The sequence below is a fragment of the Trachinotus anak genome, unplaced genomic scaffold, assembly GCF_046630095.1.
Source record: "Trachinotus anak isolate AG129_WGS33_773 ecotype Australia unplaced genomic scaffold, CSIRO_AGI_Tana_v1 ptg000031l, whole genome shotgun sequence".
In the NCBI taxonomy this organism is placed as follows: Eukaryota; Metazoa; Chordata; class Actinopteri; order Carangiformes; family Carangidae; genus Trachinotus; species Trachinotus anak.
Window position 1 is genome coordinate 3,002,215 of NW_027273882.1, and position 22,351 is coordinate 3,024,565.

The 22,351-nt window shown below is 38.7% G+C and overlaps 5 protein-coding genes across 10 annotated transcripts in view; 4 read left to right on the forward strand and 1 right to left on the reverse strand.

The window, feature by feature from the left end:
- The window catches only part of tbc1d32 (TBC1 domain family, member 32), a 71,481-nt gene extending 66,765 nt beyond the window's left edge, over positions 1-4,716 (reverse strand). For 3 of the 6 annotated variants that reach the window (XM_071467980.1, XM_071467979.1, XM_071467984.1), the window contains exons 1-7: positions 3,920-4,049; positions 3,584-3,752; positions 3,269-3,433; positions 2,333-2,510; positions 1,964-2,035; positions 1,219-1,344; positions 736-814 (exon numbers count right to left, since the gene is read on the reverse strand). In XM_071467980.1, coding sequence (XP_071324081.1) covers positions 736-814; positions 1,219-1,344; positions 1,964-2,035; positions 2,333-2,510; positions 3,269-3,433; positions 3,584-3,752; positions 3,920-3,944 — 814 coding nt within the window. In that variant the 5' untranslated portion in view covers positions 3,945-4,049. The other 3 variants (XM_071467981.1, XM_071467982.1, XM_071467983.1) reach the window with 3 other exon arrangements.
- A 156-nt stretch (positions 4,717-4,872) lies between these two features.
- hsdl1 (hydroxysteroid dehydrogenase like 1) lies at positions 4,873-9,620 on the forward strand. Its single transcript, XM_071467988.1, has 5 exons — positions 4,873-5,430; positions 6,135-6,580; positions 6,830-6,913; positions 7,678-7,833; positions 8,004-9,620. The coding sequence occupies exons 1-5, from the start codon at positions 5,211-5,213 to the stop codon at positions 8,073-8,075; spliced, it is 978 nt and encodes a 325-aa protein (XP_071324089.1). The 5' UTR covers positions 4,873-5,210; the 3' UTR covers positions 8,076-9,620.
- A 2,220-nt stretch (positions 9,621-11,840) lies between these two features.
- Positions 11,841-14,039, forward strand: gja11 (gap junction protein, alpha 11). Its single transcript, XM_071467989.1, has 3 exons — positions 11,841-11,973; positions 12,214-12,399; positions 13,381-14,039. Exons 1-3 carry the CDS (start codon positions 11,845-11,847, stop codon positions 13,981-13,983), a joined length of 918 nt encoding a protein of 305 aa, XP_071324090.1. The 5' UTR covers positions 11,841-11,844; the 3' UTR covers positions 13,984-14,039.
- A 1,533-nt stretch (positions 14,040-15,572) lies between these two features.
- gja13.1 (gap junction protein alpha 13.1) lies at positions 15,573-17,820 on the forward strand. Its single transcript, XM_071467990.1, has 2 exons — positions 15,573-15,711; positions 16,442-17,820. Exon 2 carries the CDS (start codon positions 16,469-16,471, stop codon positions 17,327-17,329), a length of 861 nt encoding a protein of 286 aa, XP_071324091.1. The 5' UTR covers positions 15,573-15,711; positions 16,442-16,468; the 3' UTR covers positions 17,330-17,820.
- A 1,084-nt stretch (positions 17,821-18,904) lies between these two features.
- Positions 18,905-22,219, forward strand: LOC139612425 (gap junction Cx32.2 protein-like). The gene is made up of 3 exons (XM_071467991.1): positions 18,905-19,075; positions 20,206-20,344; positions 20,847-22,219. The coding sequence occupies exons 2-3, from the start codon at positions 20,216-20,218 to the stop codon at positions 21,462-21,464; spliced, it is 747 nt and encodes a 248-aa protein (XP_071324092.1). The 5' UTR covers positions 18,905-19,075; positions 20,206-20,215; the 3' UTR covers positions 21,465-22,219.
- The last annotated feature ends 132 nt before the right edge of the window (positions 22,220-22,351 follow it).

The following is a 22,351-nucleotide window of genomic DNA, read 5'->3' on the forward strand; positions in this document are numbered from 1 at the left end:
CTCCAACAGATTTTTATCAAACATTCACTTCTGGTTCGTAGGAGCTAAGACAAAGACACAGGAGGACAGGAAATTTGATACTGAATCCCAAAAATGTTATTCTTCAAGTAACAGACATGGGAAGGATCTGCAGAACCAAAGCCTCTTCTTCTTTTAACCCTCTCACTCTACGCTGTTCCTCGAGGAATGCATGATCACTTATTGGTCAAGGGTCACATGCAGGGTTGTCTGATTGGTCTAATTTTAAAATGAGTCACCACTCTAGCAGCTGTTAGGAAAACACATAATTATCTGAACTGCTCATCCCTATTGTGAAAGTTTCCACCTGCACACTAGTACAATAGTGTACCTGTCTCTACTCTCCCATGCCAACCTTGAAAGATTAATGTCCTTCCTCTGACCTCAAAGAATCTACATGTCTGGATGATCTTTGTCTTCTCCACCATCCATAGCACACTTTTAATTATATGTACTATTTCTATCCAACTATAAGTGATATGCTTTGTTGAATATATATCAGAGCAAGTATTGACAAAATGAAGATGACATTTTACTTGAGCACTAGCAGTAAGTGGGAAAATCTTTTTTCTTCTTTTGGGACTGGAAACAAAGAGAAGTTGACCCTTGAAATAAATTTTTTTTCAATCAATAAATATACTTTTTTTGTTCAATTTGAACATGAAGCTGTTGCACATGCAAATCAAAACCCAGGATTGTCCATTCAGAGTGGCCTACCCAAGCTGGTGTAGATCTCTCGTGTCACATTCATAGGAGAGGAGGAGAAGCTTTTAGCAAAGAACTGCAGCACATTATCCTGAGGGAGGGCAGGGGGGAGACTTAAATTATGAGAATACACACAATCAATGATACTATAATGCAAGATTATTTAAAAAATTAGAGGAAAATAAACAAGATTATCACAAAGATTTACAGCCTGTACTCAGAGACTGCCTATCATATTTGCAACCAAAAAATAATCAATCATTAGGGATAATTGTGTTGTCTTGGTCTCTTCTCAATTAAGCAAGTGTGGCAGAATTGCAATTTGGACTATTGAACTAAATTACTTTTAGCTTGTAATCAACAGTTATAAAAGCCTGAAATTGTTCATAGAAATAACATGATTATTCTTGATTCATTTATGAGTGGCTAAAATGTGAGTTTGTAGGACCCTGATTGCCTGTGTATATATAGTAGATGAGGCTGCTCAGGACTTACACTGAGGTCTGGGTCAGGCTCAGTCAGAGCTGCGCAGAGCTTCCTACGCAGGCTGCTCCAGCTCTCACAGCTCAGCACGTCAGACGGAGGGGCACAGCAGAGGGCCTGCAGAGCCTCCCAACGTACCTGCACATAAAGTAACAATGCTTCACCTGTCCATCACATTCATCACACAACAGTATTTCCAATCCTTTATAGCTCGTGACCCTTTAAACAAAGCCATATCTGCTTGCAACCCCTCATTAGTTGCACACCCATTTATTTCTAGTTTCACACCTTTTAATTTTTGCCTACATCTTAGATTTATTCAGCAGTAAAGTTAGGTCTGGGAATGTGTTCAAGACACCTTATTTCAACTGAAACAATCAACTATTCAGAATATCATAAAAATTGGCTATGAACACAAGGTCAGACTGAAATAATGAAAGGAAACAAAATGGCACTTTGGTCTGATTATCAGGCTAATGTATAGTAACCTGTTCAAAAAGAGTGATATTTTCTTTGTATTATTTTTAGAGGCCTAAAGATGTAAAGAACCTGTAGAAAATGGAAAAGATAAGCGGAAAGTCGCACATGAATTTGTGTGTTTTTATTCTGGTCCCTACCCAGTAAATATCTCACGACCCTTCAGATTTATCACGCGACCCTGATCTATGGCACCCCATGAGTTTTCAGTGTACTGACAGAAGGCATGAAACAGCAATGTACAAATCATAACTTTTAATTTTGAAGTGAGCCATTCTACCTCTTTGGGTCTGCTGGAGTCTAGTTTTTCAGCCAAGACTTGTAGCTGTTCTTGTCTGATGAATGCGTAACTCTGAAAAGGGAAGAGCAACAAAAATATATATGATCCACCATTAACCTAAATTCAAGAGCTTTTACTGCTTGATACCAGGACACTGGCAGTTTCAGAGATCACTGGGTGGATCTGCTGTAAACTTTCTCCTGTTTCCATTCAGTCTAGAACAGCAATATGTGTGACCAACGTAACACAGATTGAAGCTAAGATAAAATGCCAGCCTTTTATATGAGTCATCAACAATATTTCAGAGGCAATAAATAAATGAACTCTATTCATTCAATGACTTCAGAGTGTATCTACTGTATCTCTGACCTGATTAAAGCTGGAGTCGCTATCAGAGCAGTTGTCCGTGTACTGGCTGTTTGACTGACTGCGCTGTTTCTCTCTGTGCATATCCTCCTTCCTCATCTGGTCCTCCTCAAATTTGTTGATTAAAGACTCCACAATCATGATCATGCTGTTTTTCAAGGTCTGCATCATCTGCTGGTACCTTTCACAGAAAAAGAAAATACATGAATGTATTATTAATGTTATTTTGTTTTTAGAATCATTCTCCTAAACCCATTCCTGCTAAAGTTTAACATAACTATGTCATTCCATTCATAACTGAAAGTGAGAAACCATGCACTGACAGGTTGTACTTTTAACTTGGGAGCATTGCAGTTTGCCAACATGGACAAAAAATGAGCACAGATAGCATTAGCTAGCTTCTTATTACAGAAGATGTTGCAGCTGTACATGCAACTGTCTTAGAAAACAGTGGAGCGAGACGCTCTTAGCAGGGCAGTCACTGGTTTGACTTCCAACCGGTCCGACTCTTTCCTGCATGTCATTCCCCTCTCTCTATCCCCTTTCCTGTCAGTCTCCACTAAGCTATAATAAAGGCATAAAAAGCCCAAAAAAAAGTGGAGCTGAGAAATCCTGCAGAGTTTTATACCTAGAATTCTGATTCTATTCCATTTTTATAGTAAGAAGGAAGTCAGTGTGAACGATAAAAGGAACTGGAATATAACTCAAAAATTCCCGTTAATAACAATATCCTTAACTTGAACGAACACTAAACATAAATGGATGCTTAATTTGCAAAATATAATCATATAGAGACCCTGGAAGATTTCAGAGAACTGCACTATCCATCCAAAATGGATTATAAAACGGTTATATTAGAATTTATCCCAATAAAATGTCATGAAGATTTGGAGGAAACATAGCAAACAAATCTCAAAGACTTTTCCGTGCTACACTCACTCAGCTGAGTCTCTGGTCCTTCGGGTGACAGCATGGATCAGGGTGTCATGACCTGAGCCAATTGCATGTTGTCCATCTCCTCTGGTCAAACTCTTGGTTTCCTCCTCCACCACAGTCCCCAGAGAGCTTTCTACATACTGACGGAGGTACTTGACAAACTCATAACTGAAATGAGAGCAATGACAGAATTATGTCTATTGTATATATTTGAACAGCATCTTACCTACAGAGAACACATACCTATACAAAGTCTAAATTCCTTTTAAACCAGACTTTTAAAGTTAATGCCATACTATATGAGTCTGATGGCCGTACTTGTGAAAATTCTTGTCAGTCTCCTCCAGGTGAAGAAGGATCTCTTCAGCACATTCAGTTGACGGCGCGCCAGAGATCCTGTCGTTGATGCTTCTCAGTAGCTGCTTGAGCAGAGACTGCAACTCCAACTCATCTTCAGCTGACAGCTGAGACATCTTAACAGCTGGTCCTTGAGATGGAACACAATAGGGTAATTGCTTTTCTAGGCAGGTAAAGGGGCAATGCCTGTGTAGTGCAGGTCACAGATAACTGAAGCTCAGGAAGGAGGACATGCTACTCAAATTTGTCTTTGGAGCCATTAAAAGATTTGCAAAAAACCACTAAAGTATACATTACGTGGAGTAGCTTGTGAAATGAACATAATGTGCTCAACCAAAGAAATCCAGCAAATACATGTGTTCAAATGTATCTGTCAATTTGATATTCAAGTTTGCTCTTGTGGAATGGAAAGGATGGTAAAATAGCTGTACATGCTGTATTTTCGTCCGTCTGCAATAAAGTCCTGTTTAATCGGTCGCCAACAATGAGTCAATCAATTTTATCACCTGCAGGTGTGTAAAGTAGATAACAGGTGCCTTCAGAGCTGATTTGCCAACATACTTCTAAGGCCTCTTCTCCTAATATTAGTCTCTTTACGAATGCCAATGTGGTTATTCCACAAGCAAACATTAATTTTATGTCGCCATTTTTTTGAATTTTACACATTTGTGACAATAATGTATTTTAGGCGCATAGTAAACACAGTGAAATATCCAACTAAAAATCTCACGGCAAGAATGACTTGAACTATTCACACACTCAAGAGGACTATGTGGTATTTTACGTTTTTACTTGGGGCCAAAACCAGCGACTCTCTTCTCTCTGGTTAGCCTATGGTTACAAACACCAATGTAGCACAGCTAGCTAACTCCCAAATTCAGCAGACACTGCAGCCGCGTTGAAACCGAACAGCTGCCCGCAGTCCAAACCAACCACCTAAACACAGAGTTACCGTGTGCGGAATGTTGTGAATCACGTTGTCACCTCGTTTTTGAAGCACTGAAAGCTTTTCATTCAGCTAGCATCCTGCCACCGACAGCTCCGTCTCTATGGAAACGACCACTTAGCGTTAACCGCTGTGCATTGTGGGATGTCCAATGAAACTATGCGCTGCCTTGAAGAGCGTTGGAATTGTGGCTTCAGGTGTAAGATATCAATGAGGAGAATGGTCAAAGATTAAATATGACAGGGATGTAAGTGACAGTGAAAAGCGTGTTGATGTTTTTGAAGCAGAGTTCAACCCTGACTAGTGAGAATGCGTCTACAAATCATTACTCTCTAGCATGAGCTCTTCTTGACGGGTTTTCAAGAACGCAGCACAGTTGACGTACAAGGTCACATGACTCAATGTTTTGTTCCCTTCACCGGCTGCTTGTACAGAGGACAGCTCTGCCTGCTTAAACATTTATCAAATCTCACACAACTGAACCGTGAATTTACTATGTAGGAACGGCGACATGTGTTATTCACACGTCTGACTTGCTACGAGACGAGAGTTTCAGAAATTATAACGTTAAATCCACCCACTAAGCTTTAGCTAGCGAACTAGCATCTAGCAACTAGCATCAGCGTTACAGGATCGTCAACTATGGCGGCAGTTGACAGCTTTCAGTTTTTGTACAGAGAAATTTCTCGGTCATGCAGTTCCTACGTTGAGACCCTGGCCCTTGTCGGTGCGCTGTACACTGCCAGCAGGGCAGTGATGCTGCTGAGAGACTGTTGCACATTGGTCCGGGTGCATTTCCTGCCCAGAATGATCCCGTGTAAGAAGCTGACCCAAAGATATGGTGACTGGGCTGTCATTTATGGTAAGGATGCAGCAGGTGATCACAGCAGAAACATTAGATCTGTGTCAAAGAGGACAGAGGAGACTCATACATTTTATTGTAGAAAATGTATCTGTCATCAAAGTCAGGGCTGCCGTTGCTTTCAGAGCTGAAGGGATTGGTCAAGAAAAAAAAAGAGATGTTGAAAAAAAAATTACTAGGAGCCCTTTATTAACTCTCTAATTACTCTCTAACACTTTATAGACAATTAATCAATAAATCAAGACAATAATTGGCACATTAACCTGCTACCAAACATCACCATTTTGTGCACAGTCCTGAAAATAATCTACCCAGAATAAAAAAGGTTATTGTTCTTCAACCCTTTAGTTTACAATCACAACCTCGCTCTCCTTTGTTTCCTTAATCTCTGGTATATGTTTTTTTTTTATTAATCAATTATTCATTTTGCCCATAGAATATAGAAAAAATTTTGAAAAATTACCAGGTTGGCATTTAACCAACAGCCTAAAACCCAAAGCTACAAGATTTAAAAATATTTAAATAATTTGGACAAATTTGTTGCTTAATTTCCTGGCGAAAAACTGATCAGCTTTGTATTTCAGTAATAAAGTAAACTTCATGTAATGTGTTGAACTGACTATGCAGTAGCTCTCATTGATATTATATCCTCACTTCTTCCTGATACAGCTGTCACTGATAAACATTGTCCTCTCTCCTGTCAGGAGCGTCAGAGCCTGTGGCCGAAGCGTATGCAGAGGAGCTGGCCAGACACGGCATCAGCATTATCTTTGTCACTCAGGACCACAATTCTGTCAGAGACACCGCTGCATCCCTCTCCCAAAGCTACGGAGTGGAAACTGTTGTTGTCCTAGTTAACTTCTCTCTGGACCAGGCAGCCAGCAAGCCCATTAAAGAAGCGATTAGGGGTAAAGATATCGGCTTCCTGGTGAACTGTGTGGGTGAGTCTCTGACTTCCCCCCAGAGCCTGATTGAAATGCCTGAGCAGAGCCTGTTGGACTTGGTGAATAAGAACGTTGCGGTCGCCACTCTGATGGCCCGGTTGGTGCTGCCGGGGATGGTGGATCGCAGCAGAGGTGCTGTGGTCAATATATCATCGGGTGCCTGCTGCAGACCACTGCCTGGAAGAGTGACACTCACGGCCTCCACTGTGAGATGAAACACTGCTTATATCAGCCTCCCATGCATGCACACACGCCAAGAAACATATTCATAGCCTCTATAGACCTTTTTCACAGCAGATATTTATATAGGATGAAGAGTCCATTAGTAGATAAATCTTATCAATTAAGGCTTAAAAGGGTTTATTAATTCAAGTACCTCATCAAAACAGGCTGAGTGAACCACTCTCCAGAGTGAAATCTAGGCTAACATCAAACTGCGTCTCTTGATATTTCAGGGCTACCTGGATCATTTCTCAAGAGCCCTTCACCTTGAGTACAGCGGCAGAGGAATCTTCGTTCAAAGTCTGATTCCTTTCCAGGTAAGATACCTAATACCACCATCAATAAGAGCAGATGGATGTCAGACTTAACATGCAATTTGGTTCTGATCAAAATATGTCAAGCCCTGAAAGCTAGCATCATATTCCCAGTCATTTAATTATACTGAGTATTGTGCAGCCATTTGGATTTCGGCAACATTTAACATTACAGGACTTTGGCTTCTTCTGCTACATAAAAAAACATTGTGTAGAAAAATGTTTTTATTTTTAAAAAAGTCATTTTGTTGTCACTAGCATAACTCCCTGTTCTCAATACTGTTACCCAACCCCCTTCACAAGGAAAGAACAGCAAAATAACGGTACTAAGACAGTGTATTGTGTAATATATGCACATCAGTGTGGTTCTGATGATATTGTGACCATATGAGGACAGATTTGTTTGTTTTCTAATTGTGAAATTAAATATTCAGTTAACTCTGTAAAGTCATAGACAGTTTGAAGAAGTGATCAACTAAACTTAGTGGAAGAGGAGAGCTCTCAGTCATAAATAGATGCTTCTTTTTAGTCTATTTGATTTTATTCTACATGAACAATCTATATCTTTTATGATTTTTACCAACTTGTTTTTCTGTAACATCCTTAGCTTCCATGTCTTTCTGACTTTCTTTAGTTGTTATAATTACTCCAGGGGTAAAGTGTACAGATATAAGATAGATATAAGGGATTTACTTTGTACCCTGAGTATAAATGCAGTAACTCCATGTGTGTTAATTGATATCCTATATGTGCTTGTGTGTGTCCAGATTGCCTCAAGCGGGCAACAACCATCAACATCCAGATCGACTTCATCGTCGAGAGAAGGCTGGTTTGTGCCAAAACCAGACGTTTATGCTCGCCACGCCATCTCTACCCTGGGCGTCTCTAATAGGACCACTGGCTACTGGCCTCATACACTGCAGGTCGGTACAAACTACCTTATGCTGTCAGATTGTATTGGCATAAATTCTTTGTCATCAGGAATATATTGCTCACTGTTCTACTAACAATGTTTCATTTCCAGCCTTTGTGCAATCAGGTCCTAAATGACCCGTTTCCCTCTGCTGTTGTTTTTGTTCTGATTTTTTTCCAGTATGGATTGATGAGGTGTATTCCAGAGTGGATTTGGGTTCTTGGATCACGTGTGCTTGTCACCTTAAACTGAGATCTCACTTCTCCTCTCTTCACAAAGACTTCTTGTTCCTGGAATCATGTGTGGAGGTTTATTGTAGTTCCTTCTGATATGAGTATAGAGTGAGGCTGTTTGATAGCTCCCAGCCTCTGTTGAGGAGCATAATTATCAGGATTCTCTCTTATAAACTTGGTATCATTTTCTAGGTAATCTGTGGTGGGATTTGGAAATAGCAAGTCAACATACACACATTACTCTTTTGGTACTGAACTACGGTCTGGCAAAGTTCTGAATTTAACAGAGAAATAAATGTCTTAGAGATAATAAATGTCTTAACAGTGCACAGACATGAGGTTGGAGAGTGGGTTTGACTTTGAGTTCAGGTTGTGAACTTTGATTTACTTCTCATCCTAATTCCCAGCAGTGCCAGATGATTATCATTGGAGCATTATACTCTGACAAAAGTTGGTTTGCTGCCTGTTCTTTTATAGCATGAGCCTCCATGAAGTTTCAACTCACTGGACAGTTGGATAAGAGATTATTTCAAATCAAATTTTGAACAATAATTTTCTTTGTATTCAAAGAAGTTGCACATTGACACATTTCTATATTCTAAAAAAACTGCACATGGAGGTGCATTTGAGACCAAAAGCATGCTCTCTAATGTTAAATAAAACAAAACAAAATCAAGTAATAAAGTAAAGTGAGTAAAAAATCAAACACACAAAGATATCACTTTGAACTTGGGCAGTAAATTCTGATATTCAGTGGCATGCACTCTTTCCATCTGCTGTGAACCTGCAGCCTGGGTGATCGGGTTCTAGCCAAAATGGGGTTTTGAAGTATTTAAAGAAGCTGTGAGGTTTACTGTGTTTTTTTTTTTTTTTAAGTTGTGTTCTGTCAGGTTGTCCTGCTTTGTACCAGCACTGACACACCCATTTGGCACATGCACGCACACACACGCGGCAAGCACTACCAAACCAATATCATTTAGAGTTGCAGAGACAGATTGTTTATAGAGGTAATATTCTTGATTTCATGGTATTATAAAACAAATATCAGGTTTGAGTGTAATTTTGCTAAATATAACACAAACCTGTTCATGGAAAGAGGAAATGACACGTTTAGCATACACTCTGGATTGTGACCAAAAGGAAGTATAAACCAGAACATATTCCTCCAGTGTAAATATGTCTTTAGCTAATTTGGCTTCCTGGTCTCATCAATTGTTTGGTTCAGATAAAACCAAGATGTGCCTGCAGGGTGTTATACATTCTTAAAAAAAAAGAGTGTGGTTTTAAGTGAAGAGTGACAGTTTTGGGTGAATGTGGTGTCATTGCTCAGAGTAGAGGAGTGAATTTCAAATGCAATGAAGAGTGAGGTTGTGCTGTTTTGTTTGGTTGAGAAAATATATTTAAAATACATTCAGTATATGTAGATGCTGCTGAAGTGTTCGTATTGAAATGGGAACAGAATCATATATATTGTGCTTATCGTGCATAGCTTTAAGTGTTGACCTAAAAATATGTGTCATGAAAGCACAAAATTAGACCAATAAACTCTTCCTTCATTCCCATATTATTGTCCTGTATTTTATTTTAACTGATATTTGGTGACAGCATGTAAGTTTTCATAATGGTCAAAGTATCTGAGTCCTTTATCTGACTGGTAGGCGTTTGGTTTCCAGCGTATGATCAGAAATGTTGACTCTGATCTACATGCCGAAGGCCACACATGCTGTTTTTCTCTTAAAATATCAGGATGGTGTAAATCATTAGCAGACACCGTGCCCCTTGGATCAGCCAGCTCAGAGATTGTATGTTAACCTGTTAAACACATGTGAAGTGCAGTTTGCCGTAACGTGTGGTGCTAAACAAACCTGGGCTGCTTCTGTGGGATTTAACAAAAACCAATCCGTCAATATGCTGTTGATATACAGGTGAACCACATATACTGTAGTGTGCAGTGCTGAAATGACAGAAACATGAAAAAATGTAATAGTAAACATTCATGTAGCTTCTTTTCATACAAATGAAAAAGGTAGAAGGGCTATAAAATAAAACACAACAAATGCAGAATACCATTAGTAATAGAAATAAAAATAAAAAAAAAGTTAGAGGTAGCTTAGAGTTAGAGATACAAGAAAACACTGCAAAAAGCTTATTGAAATTCAGCTTGTTATTAACCATCGCTGAGGTTTCCTTCCTGAAATCCTTGGCAACAGTTTTCCACAGTTTGTGGGTTGTTGATAGAGTTGATAAAGCCAACATGGATTATACAAATAAGTGCAAGAATTAAAGGAAAATCCTACAACATGTACCTCACTAAGGCACATTGCTTGGTATTTGACTTAAAATATTTATATATAAATATTTAATGAAATAGCCAGATGTAGGAAGAATATAGAAAACTCCAGAACAGCTACTTGATGAGATGATTGTTGAGATTGTTTATACAAAACACATATTTATATGTATGTGGTAATCCTTTTCCATATTTTTTTTTTTTTTTTGGAAGAAGAGTGAAAAATCTCCTTAGCTCGATGGTGCTGGTGAAGGTGGAGGACAGCGCTGCAACAGGTGTTTAGTAGAGTTGACACAACTCACCAAACTATTCAATAACCTTTCAGGTCCAGAAGCATCTGCAGTTATTTCTCCACTAATTTTCCTTTAAATTTTCTGATGACTCAGTTGAGAACATGTAATTAGAAGTGGAGGGTTTAAATCTGGGCCTGTTGCTTCCTTCTTTCTTCTGCCTGTCCTGTTCTCGTACACTTCAGCGTTGTAGGCCATTTTTTTAATAGTTATGCTTGTTGTTAGGACTGGAGGTTCACTGTTGTTGTGGTTAGGAGGTGTCCTTCCAGATAAGACAGGAGGACAGCTTCTTCCTGTCCTCCTTCACTTTCCCTTTTCATCGTCCTCTGGAGGCATCGCTTTCTTCATTCACGTTTTTTCTCCGTGGGTTTGTTAAACCGGTGAGTTGATTTTAAAAAATATTCTCTAATTATCTGATTTCACTGTGTCACAAAATTGATTACGTACAGTATATGGACTGGAACATTTTGAAGATTTATGGATTTGTGTCGTACTTGTGTCCATCAATGTGAATGCATACATCTGTGAGGCTCAAACAGTTAGACTATGTATGTGGATATGGATAAGTAGTGACAGATGGCTTTTGTTCTCTAAACTTTTATTAAAAAATAAAACTAAAACTAAAACTTTGATTGCATCCAAAAAATTCAAGAAACACACACACTGTGGACATGCAAAAGAAACTTTAAAAGGAACTTTATAACTGATTCAAAACCTAAGTTGACAACATAAACTTGGCAGCCTGATCTACTCAGGCAGGTCAATCTGTATTTGCGTGAGTGGTTGAGCTTAATGTCTCACATTCTTTGAATTAAGATTTGCAATGGTTGGTATTATCCAAGGTTAGGGTCTCGGTTTCCAGCAGATAAGTATGTTTTGGAGAGTTGAAATCAGCAGCCGTGGCTTCTATCAGCAAAGTCACAAGAGCGCAAGAAATGATAAAGATTTGGCCTTGTGAGAGGGTCTGTATGCCCTGACTTTTACAACTACAAAACCACTCATGTATCACCTTTTTTAAAACTGAAAAATGAAAAATAACAGATCCAATCAATGCTACTGTTTTCTTTTGGTCAATCAGCAGTAGTTTACTGTTTATACCTCTCCCAGTAATGCAAGTGTACCTTCAGAGATTAGTATGGTTTGTTGCATATTGGTTTATTTCTATTATACATCTTCCCAAAAAGAAATCAGGACAACTGGCGACTGAAATGGGTGAATGGGATCTGCTGGGTCGCCTGCTGGACAAAGTGCAGAGCCACTCCACAGTGATCGGCAAGGTCTGGCTCACTGTGCTGTTTGTCTTCCGCATCCTGGTCCTGCGCACCGGTGCTGAGAAGGTCTGGTAATACAGTTTATTTATAAGCACACTTTCCAGGGAGCCCACGAGTGGCTGATGGGAAATGGGGGAAAAATATGTTAGTATTAAAGGGCATGAAACAATATCAACAGGGGTCTGGATTGGGAATGTTGCAGAACTATACCCACACCCACGCCATAAACACCATGTCCACTACACCTTAACTCTCTGAAGTTGTGAATCATCTCTTCAATCATCTCTTTGCTCTCATCTCGTCCAGGTGTGGGGCGATGAGCAGTCTGACTTTGTGTGCAACACTCAGCAGCCCGGCTGTGAGAACGTCTGCTACGACCTCGCCTTCCCCATCTCGCACGTTCGCTTCTGGGTTCTGCAGATCATCGCTGTAGCGACTCCCAAGCTGCTTTATCTCGGACACGTCCTACATGTGATCCACATCGAGAAGAAGGTGTGTCACTGCAGTGGGGGTTGTATGACAGTGTGACAGGTAAATGCTTGATTTGTCAGGCATATCATACCTGTAGAGTGGCAAAGTTACGGGCCAGGTGGTTTTCCGAACATCCTGTGAGGATCTGGTTATTGACATATTGTGCTGTGCGTGACATTAGTTTGGCCCAACCTCAATGATAGCCCCTCACTACTAAATGCTAAATAATGCTCTTCACTTCCTAAAGACTTTATGAATCAATAATAACTCACTTAAATGGCTGTGTAAGGAAAACATACGGAGAATTATCACCAGCTGCAGCTCACATTATTTTGGTTTTACTATATGATTGAGTCTAAATGAGCTGCTCTCATCAATCACCTCTGTAGCTGTTTCCTGCAAAGAAGCTCTGATAAATCCACTGTACGCTGCCTGCCCACACAGAAGTAAGTGATTTGCTGGTGAAGACTGTGGATCTAGCAGATAAAGACGATTTAATGGAAACCAAGCTTAAAGGAAAGTGAATATTGCATTTACTTTCTATAGGTGACAAGAAACAGAAGACAACACAAATGCATGTTAGATCAACTGTACCAGACTGTGTATCTGTCAATTTTTCTGGCCCCTAGTGGCCAAAGATTGATGAATGCAGCTTTAAATCATTACTTGAAGACAGTTGTTAAAAAAGAATTTCAGTGAGATGAAGTTTACATGGCTGAAAAAGTATCTGAAACTAGTCTCCCAGCTTAATCAGCTGTTCATCCATATATTATACCCATATGTTTGCAAAACTGTGGCTTAAAGCAGAACTTCCAGTGTCACTTTGAAGTTTTGAGGAGGGAGATACCGCTACGTGGAATAAGTGTTTAGACATATTTTTGTAAACTCTTTTGAACTAAGTGAGTCATATCGCTCGCTTTTTATGTCAGCTAATTACTCTCTCGTCTTTTTTCAGATTACGTAAAAATTTCTAACTCTGTCTTCTTGTTCTTCCAACTCAAGGTGAGGGAGAGGATGAAGAAGCAGGTGGAGTTGAATGACCAAGCCAGTCTGTTCCTTAGCAAGGCCTTCAAAGTTCCCAAGTACACCAAGAGCAGTGGCAAGATCAGCATCCATGGCCGCCTCCTTCGCAGTTACGTCCTCCATCTTGTGGCCAAGATAATCCTGGAAGTTTTGTTCATTGTGGGTCAGTATTTTCTTTACGGTTTCACCCTCCAGACTCGCTATGTCTGCACCCGCTTCCCCTGCCCTCACAAGGTGGACTGCTTCATCTCCAGGCCTACAGAGAAATCAGTCATCATCTGGTTTATGCTGGTGTCAGCGTTTGTCTCCCTCGTGCTCAGCGTGGTTGAGCTGTTCTATCTGTGTGTGAGAGCGGTGAAGGAGTGCATGGCGAGGAGGCAGGACTACACCGTGACCCCGGTGACACCTCCGTTTTTGGAAAGGAAAGCTTTTAAAAACCGGCCCGAGATGATCCAGAACTGTACCAACCTGGAGCTGGAGCTGCAAGGACAGAAGCTGGGGGGGGACCAGGTCAAAGGTGGGGTGAACAAGGTTGTTAAGAATGTACCATCTGAGAGCAACATGGGGGAGGTCCACATCTGAAGCATGGAGGCACTGATAGGTTGTAGGTTGTTCCAGCATTTGGATGTTTTGGCTCTAGAGAGGGGGTTAGGGGAAACAGCCAGCTTCTGTAAACAGGTCACGGTCACATGCACAGTGTTGCTTAAAATGACTTTTGTGACATAATAAAAAGCAAACAAACCACGTTTTCATTTTAAAATAGTGTAGATTAGGTTTTTGTACTTTATTAAAATGATTTAAGGCAGTGTAATGTTACAATTTTGATTCAATAAACATCTCATATTTAGAATCAGTCTTTTTCTTATGTCTGTGCAGTACATTTTCCGAGGTCATAAAAAAAGTAATGTTGCCCTGTAGTAATATACAAGGTTCATACTGTGTTGCCTCAATAAGATACAGTGCATTTAATTCACCAAGGCTTTTCATATTGAGAACAATATCATCCATCCAAACCTCTGCAGTTCCTCATTTTTAATTAGGCCAATTAATCTAGCTAGAGCAACAGTTGCTATAATGCATAAAAAGCATTTAGTTCATTATGTGCTGAGAGGATGACTTTTAATGCTGTTTTATGTTGTGCAACTATTAATAGGCCCCTGCAAATATAAATAGGGCCTGCAGAACTTATATTTCAAAATGTTTTGCTTCATCAGCTAAAGCCATTTGTTGTTGATAATATGAGAAAAAGCATTAACAAGACATGTATTGCATTATTTGGGGTACTTAAGAAATAATTAATTTTCTTGCTGAGTTAGATTGGATGGGTAATATTAAGCTACAGCGGGACACAGGGAAACAGGGGGGAAACTAGCTAGCACGCTCATCTCTAAAGCTCATTAATTAATGGGCTGCATCTTAATTGCCTTACCTGTAAAAAAAATCTTGGCCAGGTGTAGTGATCTCTTGAAGTCTGCACTGGGTGGATTGTTCTGCTAAATTAAGCTAATGGTGGAAAACACAATAAATAAGCTTATTCCCAAAACGTTTTACTGTTTCTTTAAGCATATTTTCAGTGTCCAAACCAAGTGTAGTTCTGTAATATTTCTTCACAGATTATGTAAAATTGTGATTTTGGATTTTTGAATGTTATTTCCGTTCTGTTGATACTGGCTGTAAATTAAGTTGGTGATAAGCTATTAACAATGCGTCTGGTTGTAGACTATCTGCATTTAGCTTGCACCCATAATTATTTCTGGTTTATGACTAAGTTAATGAATGATACAGTGTTTCAACATGGTGCACCAATCCCAGAATATTGATCTGAATTTCACAGTGCCACCAACATGCTTCAATTCTGTCAGTCTTATTTATTTATGAGTTTATGTTTGCAGAGCTGCTCATGCAGTACAAATATTATGTGACTATAAAGTAAGCCAAAGTGGCTATAATTTCTTTAATCTATAATTGGCCCCTAATGGAGGGACTAAAGTATTTACAGCTACACAGATATTGATCATTCACAACCAGTCAAATACATGCTGGATATTTGAATAAGAGCAGTTGTTTTAATTACACACCTTTTCTGTTTATTTTCAAAAATTCTAAGGCATTACCCAAAGCTGGATCTCAGCCCCTGAACAATAAACACCTGTCAATTATTACACTCTTGTCTTCTTGTTCTCATCCCGTTTGCTGACGGGGACAACGTGACTCTAAAGCCAGATGTGTATTACACAATGTGAGCCAAGGTTCAGCTTCAGTTAGTGATCCCTCACAAGCAGAGACAGTCCTTTCTGACCGGGTCAGCAGGTAAGATGCAACCATTTCTGCTCTCTCCTACAGATAATTGATCATGAGACAAATTGCAAAGAAAAATATTATTAGTGAATGTCAATATTGGTAAGGAAACAAAACACAGAATGAAATGTTCAGTCAAATGTGAGTACTTTTCTCTATATACACTTTTTGAAAGAAAGTGATAGGCTGTTAATTTACCTTTGAATGGTGATTACACTGCTTTCTCTGTACTTTAATAGCATCAGATTTCTTTACATGTAACTCACTCTGTTTTGTCCAATAGTAACAGTTTACTGTATTTAAAGTACACATCATCTTAACTGTGTTATACAGAATATTGATGTTAGCTTCACCAAAGGAAAGCTTTATTTTTCTTTATGTCTATGCCACCCTACTTCTAATATGCCTCATCAATATAATGCCACTGACTTTTCCCTTTTTTTGTTCAAAATTCTGACTAATGATTACTTTAGAAAAATACTGGCCAACTAGCTCAAGGTTCAGCAGGCTCCGATGTCTTCTTTCATCTCATGCAGCCCTGTTAGAAAACAGAAAAATGATTCATCTAAATTAAACAGAACAATGAGCCCTTTTCTTCCAACAGCAGCATTGATTAAATAATAAGTTTTGGTTAATGTTTCAGTTAATACGGTGTGGTGCAGCATTATTTAAAACAAAATGAGGAAATTTGTCCTTTTTATTAGTTAAATTTTTTACTGTATTTTCCTTCTTTTCATCACAGATCAGTAGCTGAACATCACTTATAAAGATGGGAGACTGGGGATTCCTGTCATCATTGCTGGACAAGGTCCAGTCCCACTCCACAGTCATTGGGAAGATCTGGATGAGCGTCCTCTTCTTGTTCAGGATCATGGTTTTGGGTGCAGGTGCTGAGAGCGTCTGGGGCGACGAGCAGTCGGGTTTCATCTGTAACACTCAACAACCTGGTTGTGAGAACGTCTGCTACGACTGGACCTTCCCCATCTCGCACATTCGCTTCTGGGTCCTCCAGATTATCTTCGTCTCCACGCCAACGCTGGTCTACCTGGGCCACGCCATGCACGTCATCCACAAGGAGAACAAGCTGAGGGAGAAGCTGTTGAGCCCTGGCGGGACACGGCTGTGTAAACTTCCCAAATACACAGATGAACATGGAAAGGTGAAGATCAAGGGGAACCTGCTGGGGAGCTACCTGACTCAGCTTGTTGTTAAGATCATCATTGAGGCTGCCTTCATCGTGGGCCAGTACTACCTGTATGGTTTCATCATGGTCCCCATGTTCCCCTGCTCTAAGAAGCCCTGTCCCTTCACCGTAGAGTGCTACATGTCCCGACCCACAGAGAAGACCATCTTTATTATCTTCATGCTGGTGGTGGCCTGCGTCTCTCTGCTCCTGAATGTCATTGAGGTGTTCTACCTGCTTTGTACCAGGGTCAGATGTGGGTCCAGGAATCGCAGTCACAAGATTACTTCAGCAGAAAACCCTGCCAGCCTGTCAGCTCCCAGGTGGCCGAACGCAGAGGACACACTCAGGCAGAACAAGCTGAACATGGAGCTCGAGAGCAGCCGCAGTATCGGAGGAAGCCTGGATGGGGCCAAAGAGGATAAACAACTATTGAGTGGTCATTAAAAAACTACGGATTTCACTATTAAAATGTATTGTCTTGTTTAAGATTTTCCCCATTGGTTTCAGGTTAAAATACATCTAAGAGACTGAAGTGAAGATTTCTTATGACAGACTATAAGAGAAGCTGTGTAAAAATGTGGTATTATATGCTGGAAAAAGTCATAAAGTGCATAAATTAACAATATTAAAGGGCCACATTGTTGGAATTTTACATTTATTTTGTATTTTTTAAATGGAAATCTAATAATGGAAAGCGTGCAATACTGATGATGTATTTATCTGAGTGAGCAGAAGTTTGTCTATGCCCAGTTATTGAATCTGTCTTTTAAGTTATTGTCATGTTCATTATCTAGGTCTTGAAATGATTTCCTTATTGAACGATGATGATGATGTTGATGATGATCATGGTGAAGAGTCTGTTTCTACTGATGAAGTAGAAACATTTTTGTATGCTGTATTGTTTTTAATAAATGATTAAAGTTGGATAAAAAAAATGTTGTTTCATCATTCTATTAATTTTAGATGACAGGTTTACACTTCCAAGTCAAACAACTTACTTTTAGAGAGTATGATTTACACTTTTAATACTGTAACTTTTCATTATTGATTAGTCTACTGATTACCTTCTAGATTAAATGATGAATTGTTCTATAAAATAACATAAAACTGTGGATACTGTCATTCACAGTCTCCCTGAACCCAAGGTGACATTTTCAAGTCTATCAAAAAAATCCAAAGATTTTGAGTTTACTATAATAAAAGAGAGGGAAAAACTACGAATCACTCTCATTTAAGATGCTGAAACCAGCGATTTTGCTCCCCATTTTAATGATTAACTGATAATCAAAATTATTAATCTGGTCATTGTCTAATCAGTCATTTGACGAATCATTGTACCTCTACAAGAGCATACGCTCCCTATGTCACGTCAGAATAGGGAGTGGTTGGTAGAGTGACAGATATTAGCCACCACCGCTGATTCAAGGATAATTTGAATGACTTCATATAAGGCTAAGAACAGTAAAATCAGATAAAAAATATAAAGACAGAACTTGAACAAAGTGTGATATGTTCAGGGGATAAAATACATACAAAGAAATCCAGAGGATCTGCTCAACTTATTTCATTTAAATACCAAATCTCTACAATAGAGGTATCTTTGTGAAGCTTATTATATTTCCTCAGTCTGTTAAGACGTGTAAATCACAATATATGAAGAAAAAACCTTTTTGTTGGCACAGTCTCAACAAAAGAATGCTCAATCCTCACGTAGTATTCGTTGCACCGTTATTGTAGTAGGTGTCTCTTGTGCTCATTTTATTTATTTACTGGCTTTGTAGATATGTAACTAGTAAAGCTATTTGAATGTAAATTGCCAAAGGGGTCAGGGCTGGTTTGGAGGAATTTTATCTCCTTTTCTGTGTAAATATATATGATAAAAAAAGAATATATCACACTGTGATAATAAGGAACAATGCAATAAACCAGCTGTGGATTTTGCTTCGTAGCACTGCTAATCATTAACCTGTGCAATCTTTTCAGTGCTCAGCCCAAAATTCTCCCCTTGAGATTTATCATTTTCAGATGTCAAGTCAACGTGACAGCTCACACGGTTGCGCAAATTCAAATTCAAATCTAAAGTTCAAGGTACCACAGACAGGTTTGTTTGGTGCACTGGACTCTCTGTCATTCAGCTCCACAGGTGGTGACCGGTTTGTTTGTCTGGAAGAAAACCTTTTCAATTTAAAGGTAAGATTTTAAAATTGAAATTATAAAATGTACAGAATTCAACCTTAAATTTCATGCTATTATTTTGGAGATAAGATATCACATAATCTTATTATTTCCACATACATATATCAAGATGGATATGGACATTTATTGTTATGAGTATATTTTCTTGACTTGGTAGAGTGTTGTTAGCATCTCAGTATAAGTGTGTATAGGCAAAGCCTAAGAACAGAGATACTCTTTAAACTATTTAATTATTCAGACTGAAGCACTATCCATAATAAATAATAATAATAAAAATCTGTATTATAAATGTATTTCCACATGTTCCATGATTAGATAAAGCAATGATGTGTTGTTAGAATACACTGCATACTAAAGTGTGTTTTTTTTTTTTGATACATTTTTAATAAGTGCTCTTCTTCTTATAAAAAACATGTTTATAGATGCAGCAGTTCATACAGACACCTGCTGAAAATAAATTCCTCTCCTATCTAACATCCAAATAAATATAGTACAATAGCGCGAGATAAGTCTTTGTTATGTAAAAGATTTTACTGCTTTTTCTTTACGTTCTGAACTTTCTATAGATTAAAGATTTTACGACATGTGATTGAGTCTCTGAAACAAAAGTCTTTTTGCTTAAATCTAGACCATTGTGATTTATGTATTAATATACTCGTCATTTAAAAGAGAATGATTAATTAGTGATTAATCATAGAAAACATACATATATATCAATATGATAAAGAATGGATTACATTTTCATCACATTTTACTTCTTTTCTAACATGGATTTGTTTTGTTTGTTTTTCCACTAGATCTGTAGTTATATGAATCATTGGGTATATGACAGAGTTGGATATAGTTGGTTACATGAATGAGATTGCTTTAAGATGTGGGGTCTGCATGTATTAGTAATTAATCACTGGAATTATACATAGTGACTTAATGAGAAACTAAAAAATCAATTTTCTTAATAAAACCCTTTTCTTTACCCCATCTGACCGGCAACGTAAATATACAGAGTCCTGGAATGTCATAATTCACTCTGAATGGTTTAAAGAAAACCATGACATTTATTAATCAGTAGTAATACTTTTATCATAATTAATCAGTTGACATTTTCATTTGCGTTTCCTCATCAGATCAGAGACCATGGGAGAGTGGGGTTTTCTGTCCTCTCTGCTGGACAAGGTCCAGTCCCACTCCACTGTCATTGGGAAGGTCTGGCTCAGCGTGCTTTTTATCTTCAGGATCATGATCCTCGGAGCTGGAGCAGAGAAGGTCCGTTTCTTCTTCATCATAATTCATTTTTTGTAGCTTAAAGTGGTGCATCACTCACATCATTTAGATGAAATAACACCCTCTAGTGACCATAATAGGGGCCTACAGCTCCTGAGTAACAATTGCTGTGAAAACCAGATAGTGGTCAGATTGTCTGGTTTTCTAAATTGCCCTGCTTGCCTGTTAAAAACAAAAAAACATGTTGTTTTACCTATATAAAAATCATTTTTAACTTAAACTATTATTAAATGTTTGTTTGGCCCCAACATTTTATGTCTAGAATGGCATTTTGTGGCCCAGTTGGTTAATACCTTATAGCCACCAGTTGCACAAAGCAATACTTCAGTACACCTCCACAATGATGCCACCAGTGGTTTCTATGTGGTTTCTTGTGCTAATCTATAAGCAAAATTAAACACCTCTTTATAAAAATAACTAAACTCTCAGTCCATTTGTTGTACATATGCATGTAATAATAATAATTTCTTTTTGAACATTGCAGGTTTGGGGTGATGAACAGTCCAATATGATTTGTAACACCAAACAACCTGGTTGTAAGAACGTCTGCTATGACCACGCCTTCCCAATCTCACACATTCGATTCTGGGTCCTCCAGATTATCTTTGTCTCGACACCAACGCTGATCTACCTCGGTCATGTGCTCCACGTCATCCACAAAGAGAACAAGATGAGACAATACAACCAAACTCACAGTGACAACATTAAATCTCCCAAGTACTCTGATGATAAAGGCCATGTCGAGATAAAAGGAAACCTGCTGGGAACCTACATGACCTCCATTGTTTGTAGAATCGTTCTGGAGGTTGCGTTCATTGTGGGGCAGTATTATCTGTATGGGTTCGTCATGGACCCAAGAGTCGTCTGCTCCCGAGCTCCATGTCCTTTCACTGTAGAGTGCTACATGTCTCGACCCACTGAGAAGACCATCTTCATCATCTTCATGCTTGTAATGTCCTGTATCTCTCTCCTGTTCAACGTAGCAGAGATCTTCTACCTGATGTGTTGTCGCCCATCCAAACGAAGGTCTAAAACTGTCCCAGCTTCTGCTATTGCCATTTACCCACGTTTGAACGGTGAAGGTCTGACGAAAAAAGAGTAGCTTAGCCTCCATGACTCCAGTCACAGCACGGCCTGAGGAACACCATTTAGATTTAGTGTGCAAAATTTTAACAGTCACATAGTTACCAGGCAAACAGGAGGATAAATAAAAATGTGACTAATACGGCTAAATCCACAAGAGACCGTGGCCTACATTTGTAAGAGTCATTTACTAATGCTTTAATATCCAGACAATGAAATTTTGAGCCATATATGTTTCTGTAGACTATTTATGAACGGGAGGAATCAATCTAAAAATGCTCAGGAAGAATACAATACATGGCACAGTAGCAGATTTTTTTTAAATCTGTTGTGTTTTTGTGGTTTTATTTTGTGTTTTTATTGTGGGCCAGTTTTGAGTACTGCTGCCCCCAAGGCAGCCGATTGGTCAATGTGATTGTCAGTGTTCAGTGTAGTCATTCTGCTGTGAACTGTGACTACCTGGGCTGAATGTCAGAGGGACCTGGCCATACAACTTGACTTACTGCAGATACCTTTGTCTACCTTTGTACCAATTTGTATCGGCTAAAAGCCATTTTGTAGCACAATAACTTTGTTTGTTCTAAAGCAATGTTTTTTTTCCAGCTTCTCCAAAATGGTTAAATTTCCAAGGATGACTTTTAGAACTGTAAATATTTCAACAAGATAATCATGTTTTTCATGTTTTGTATTTTGATATTACTGTTTGTAGCTGATTGTAAACTTAATGAATTCATTAAGGAAACACATAACTTATTAAAACATGTTTGGAGTTTAGTTCAGACTGCTACATCTCTTTTTTTATAGATGCATACTTCATGATTTATGGTGCCTGGTATCACTGAAATTACATTTGACCTGCTTATAAATCACTGATTTAGATACAGAAAAACATCGTCATAATTTAAA

Coding starts and splice junctions, on each gene's coding strand:
- gja11 (XM_071467989.1), top strand. CDS start 11,845: ATGGGTGAATGGGATCTGCTGGGTCGCCTGCTGGACAAAGTGCAGAGC. Junction 11,974..12,213: donor TGCGCACCGGTGCTGAGAAG/GTCTGGTAATAC, acceptor CATCTCGTCCAG/GTGTGGGGCGATGAGCAGTC. Junction 12,400..13,380: donor TGATCCACATCGAGAAGAAG/GTGTGTCACTGC, acceptor TTCCAACTCAAG/GTGAGGGAGAGGATGAAGAA.
- gja13.1 (XM_071467990.1), top strand. CDS start 16,469: ATGGGAGACTGGGGATTCCTGTCATCATTGCTGGACAAGGTCCAGTCC.
- LOC139612425 (XM_071467991.1), top strand. CDS start 20,216: ATGGGAGAGTGGGGTTTTCTGTCCTCTCTGCTGGACAAGGTCCAGTCC. Junction 20,345..20,846: donor TCGGAGCTGGAGCAGAGAAG/GTCCGTTTCTTC, acceptor TGAACATTGCAG/GTTTGGGGTGATGAACAGTC.
- hsdl1 (XM_071467988.1), top strand. CDS start 5,211: ATGGCGGCAGTTGACAGCTTTCAGTTTTTGTACAGAGAAATTTCTCGG. Junction 6,914..7,677: donor AAAGTCTGATTCCTTTCCAG/GTAAGATACCTA, acceptor GTGTGTGTCCAG/ATTGCCTCAAGCGGGCAACA. Junction 7,834..8,003: donor ACTGGCCTCATACACTGCAG/GTCGGTACAAAC, acceptor ATTTTTTTCCAG/TATGGATTGATGAGGTGTAT.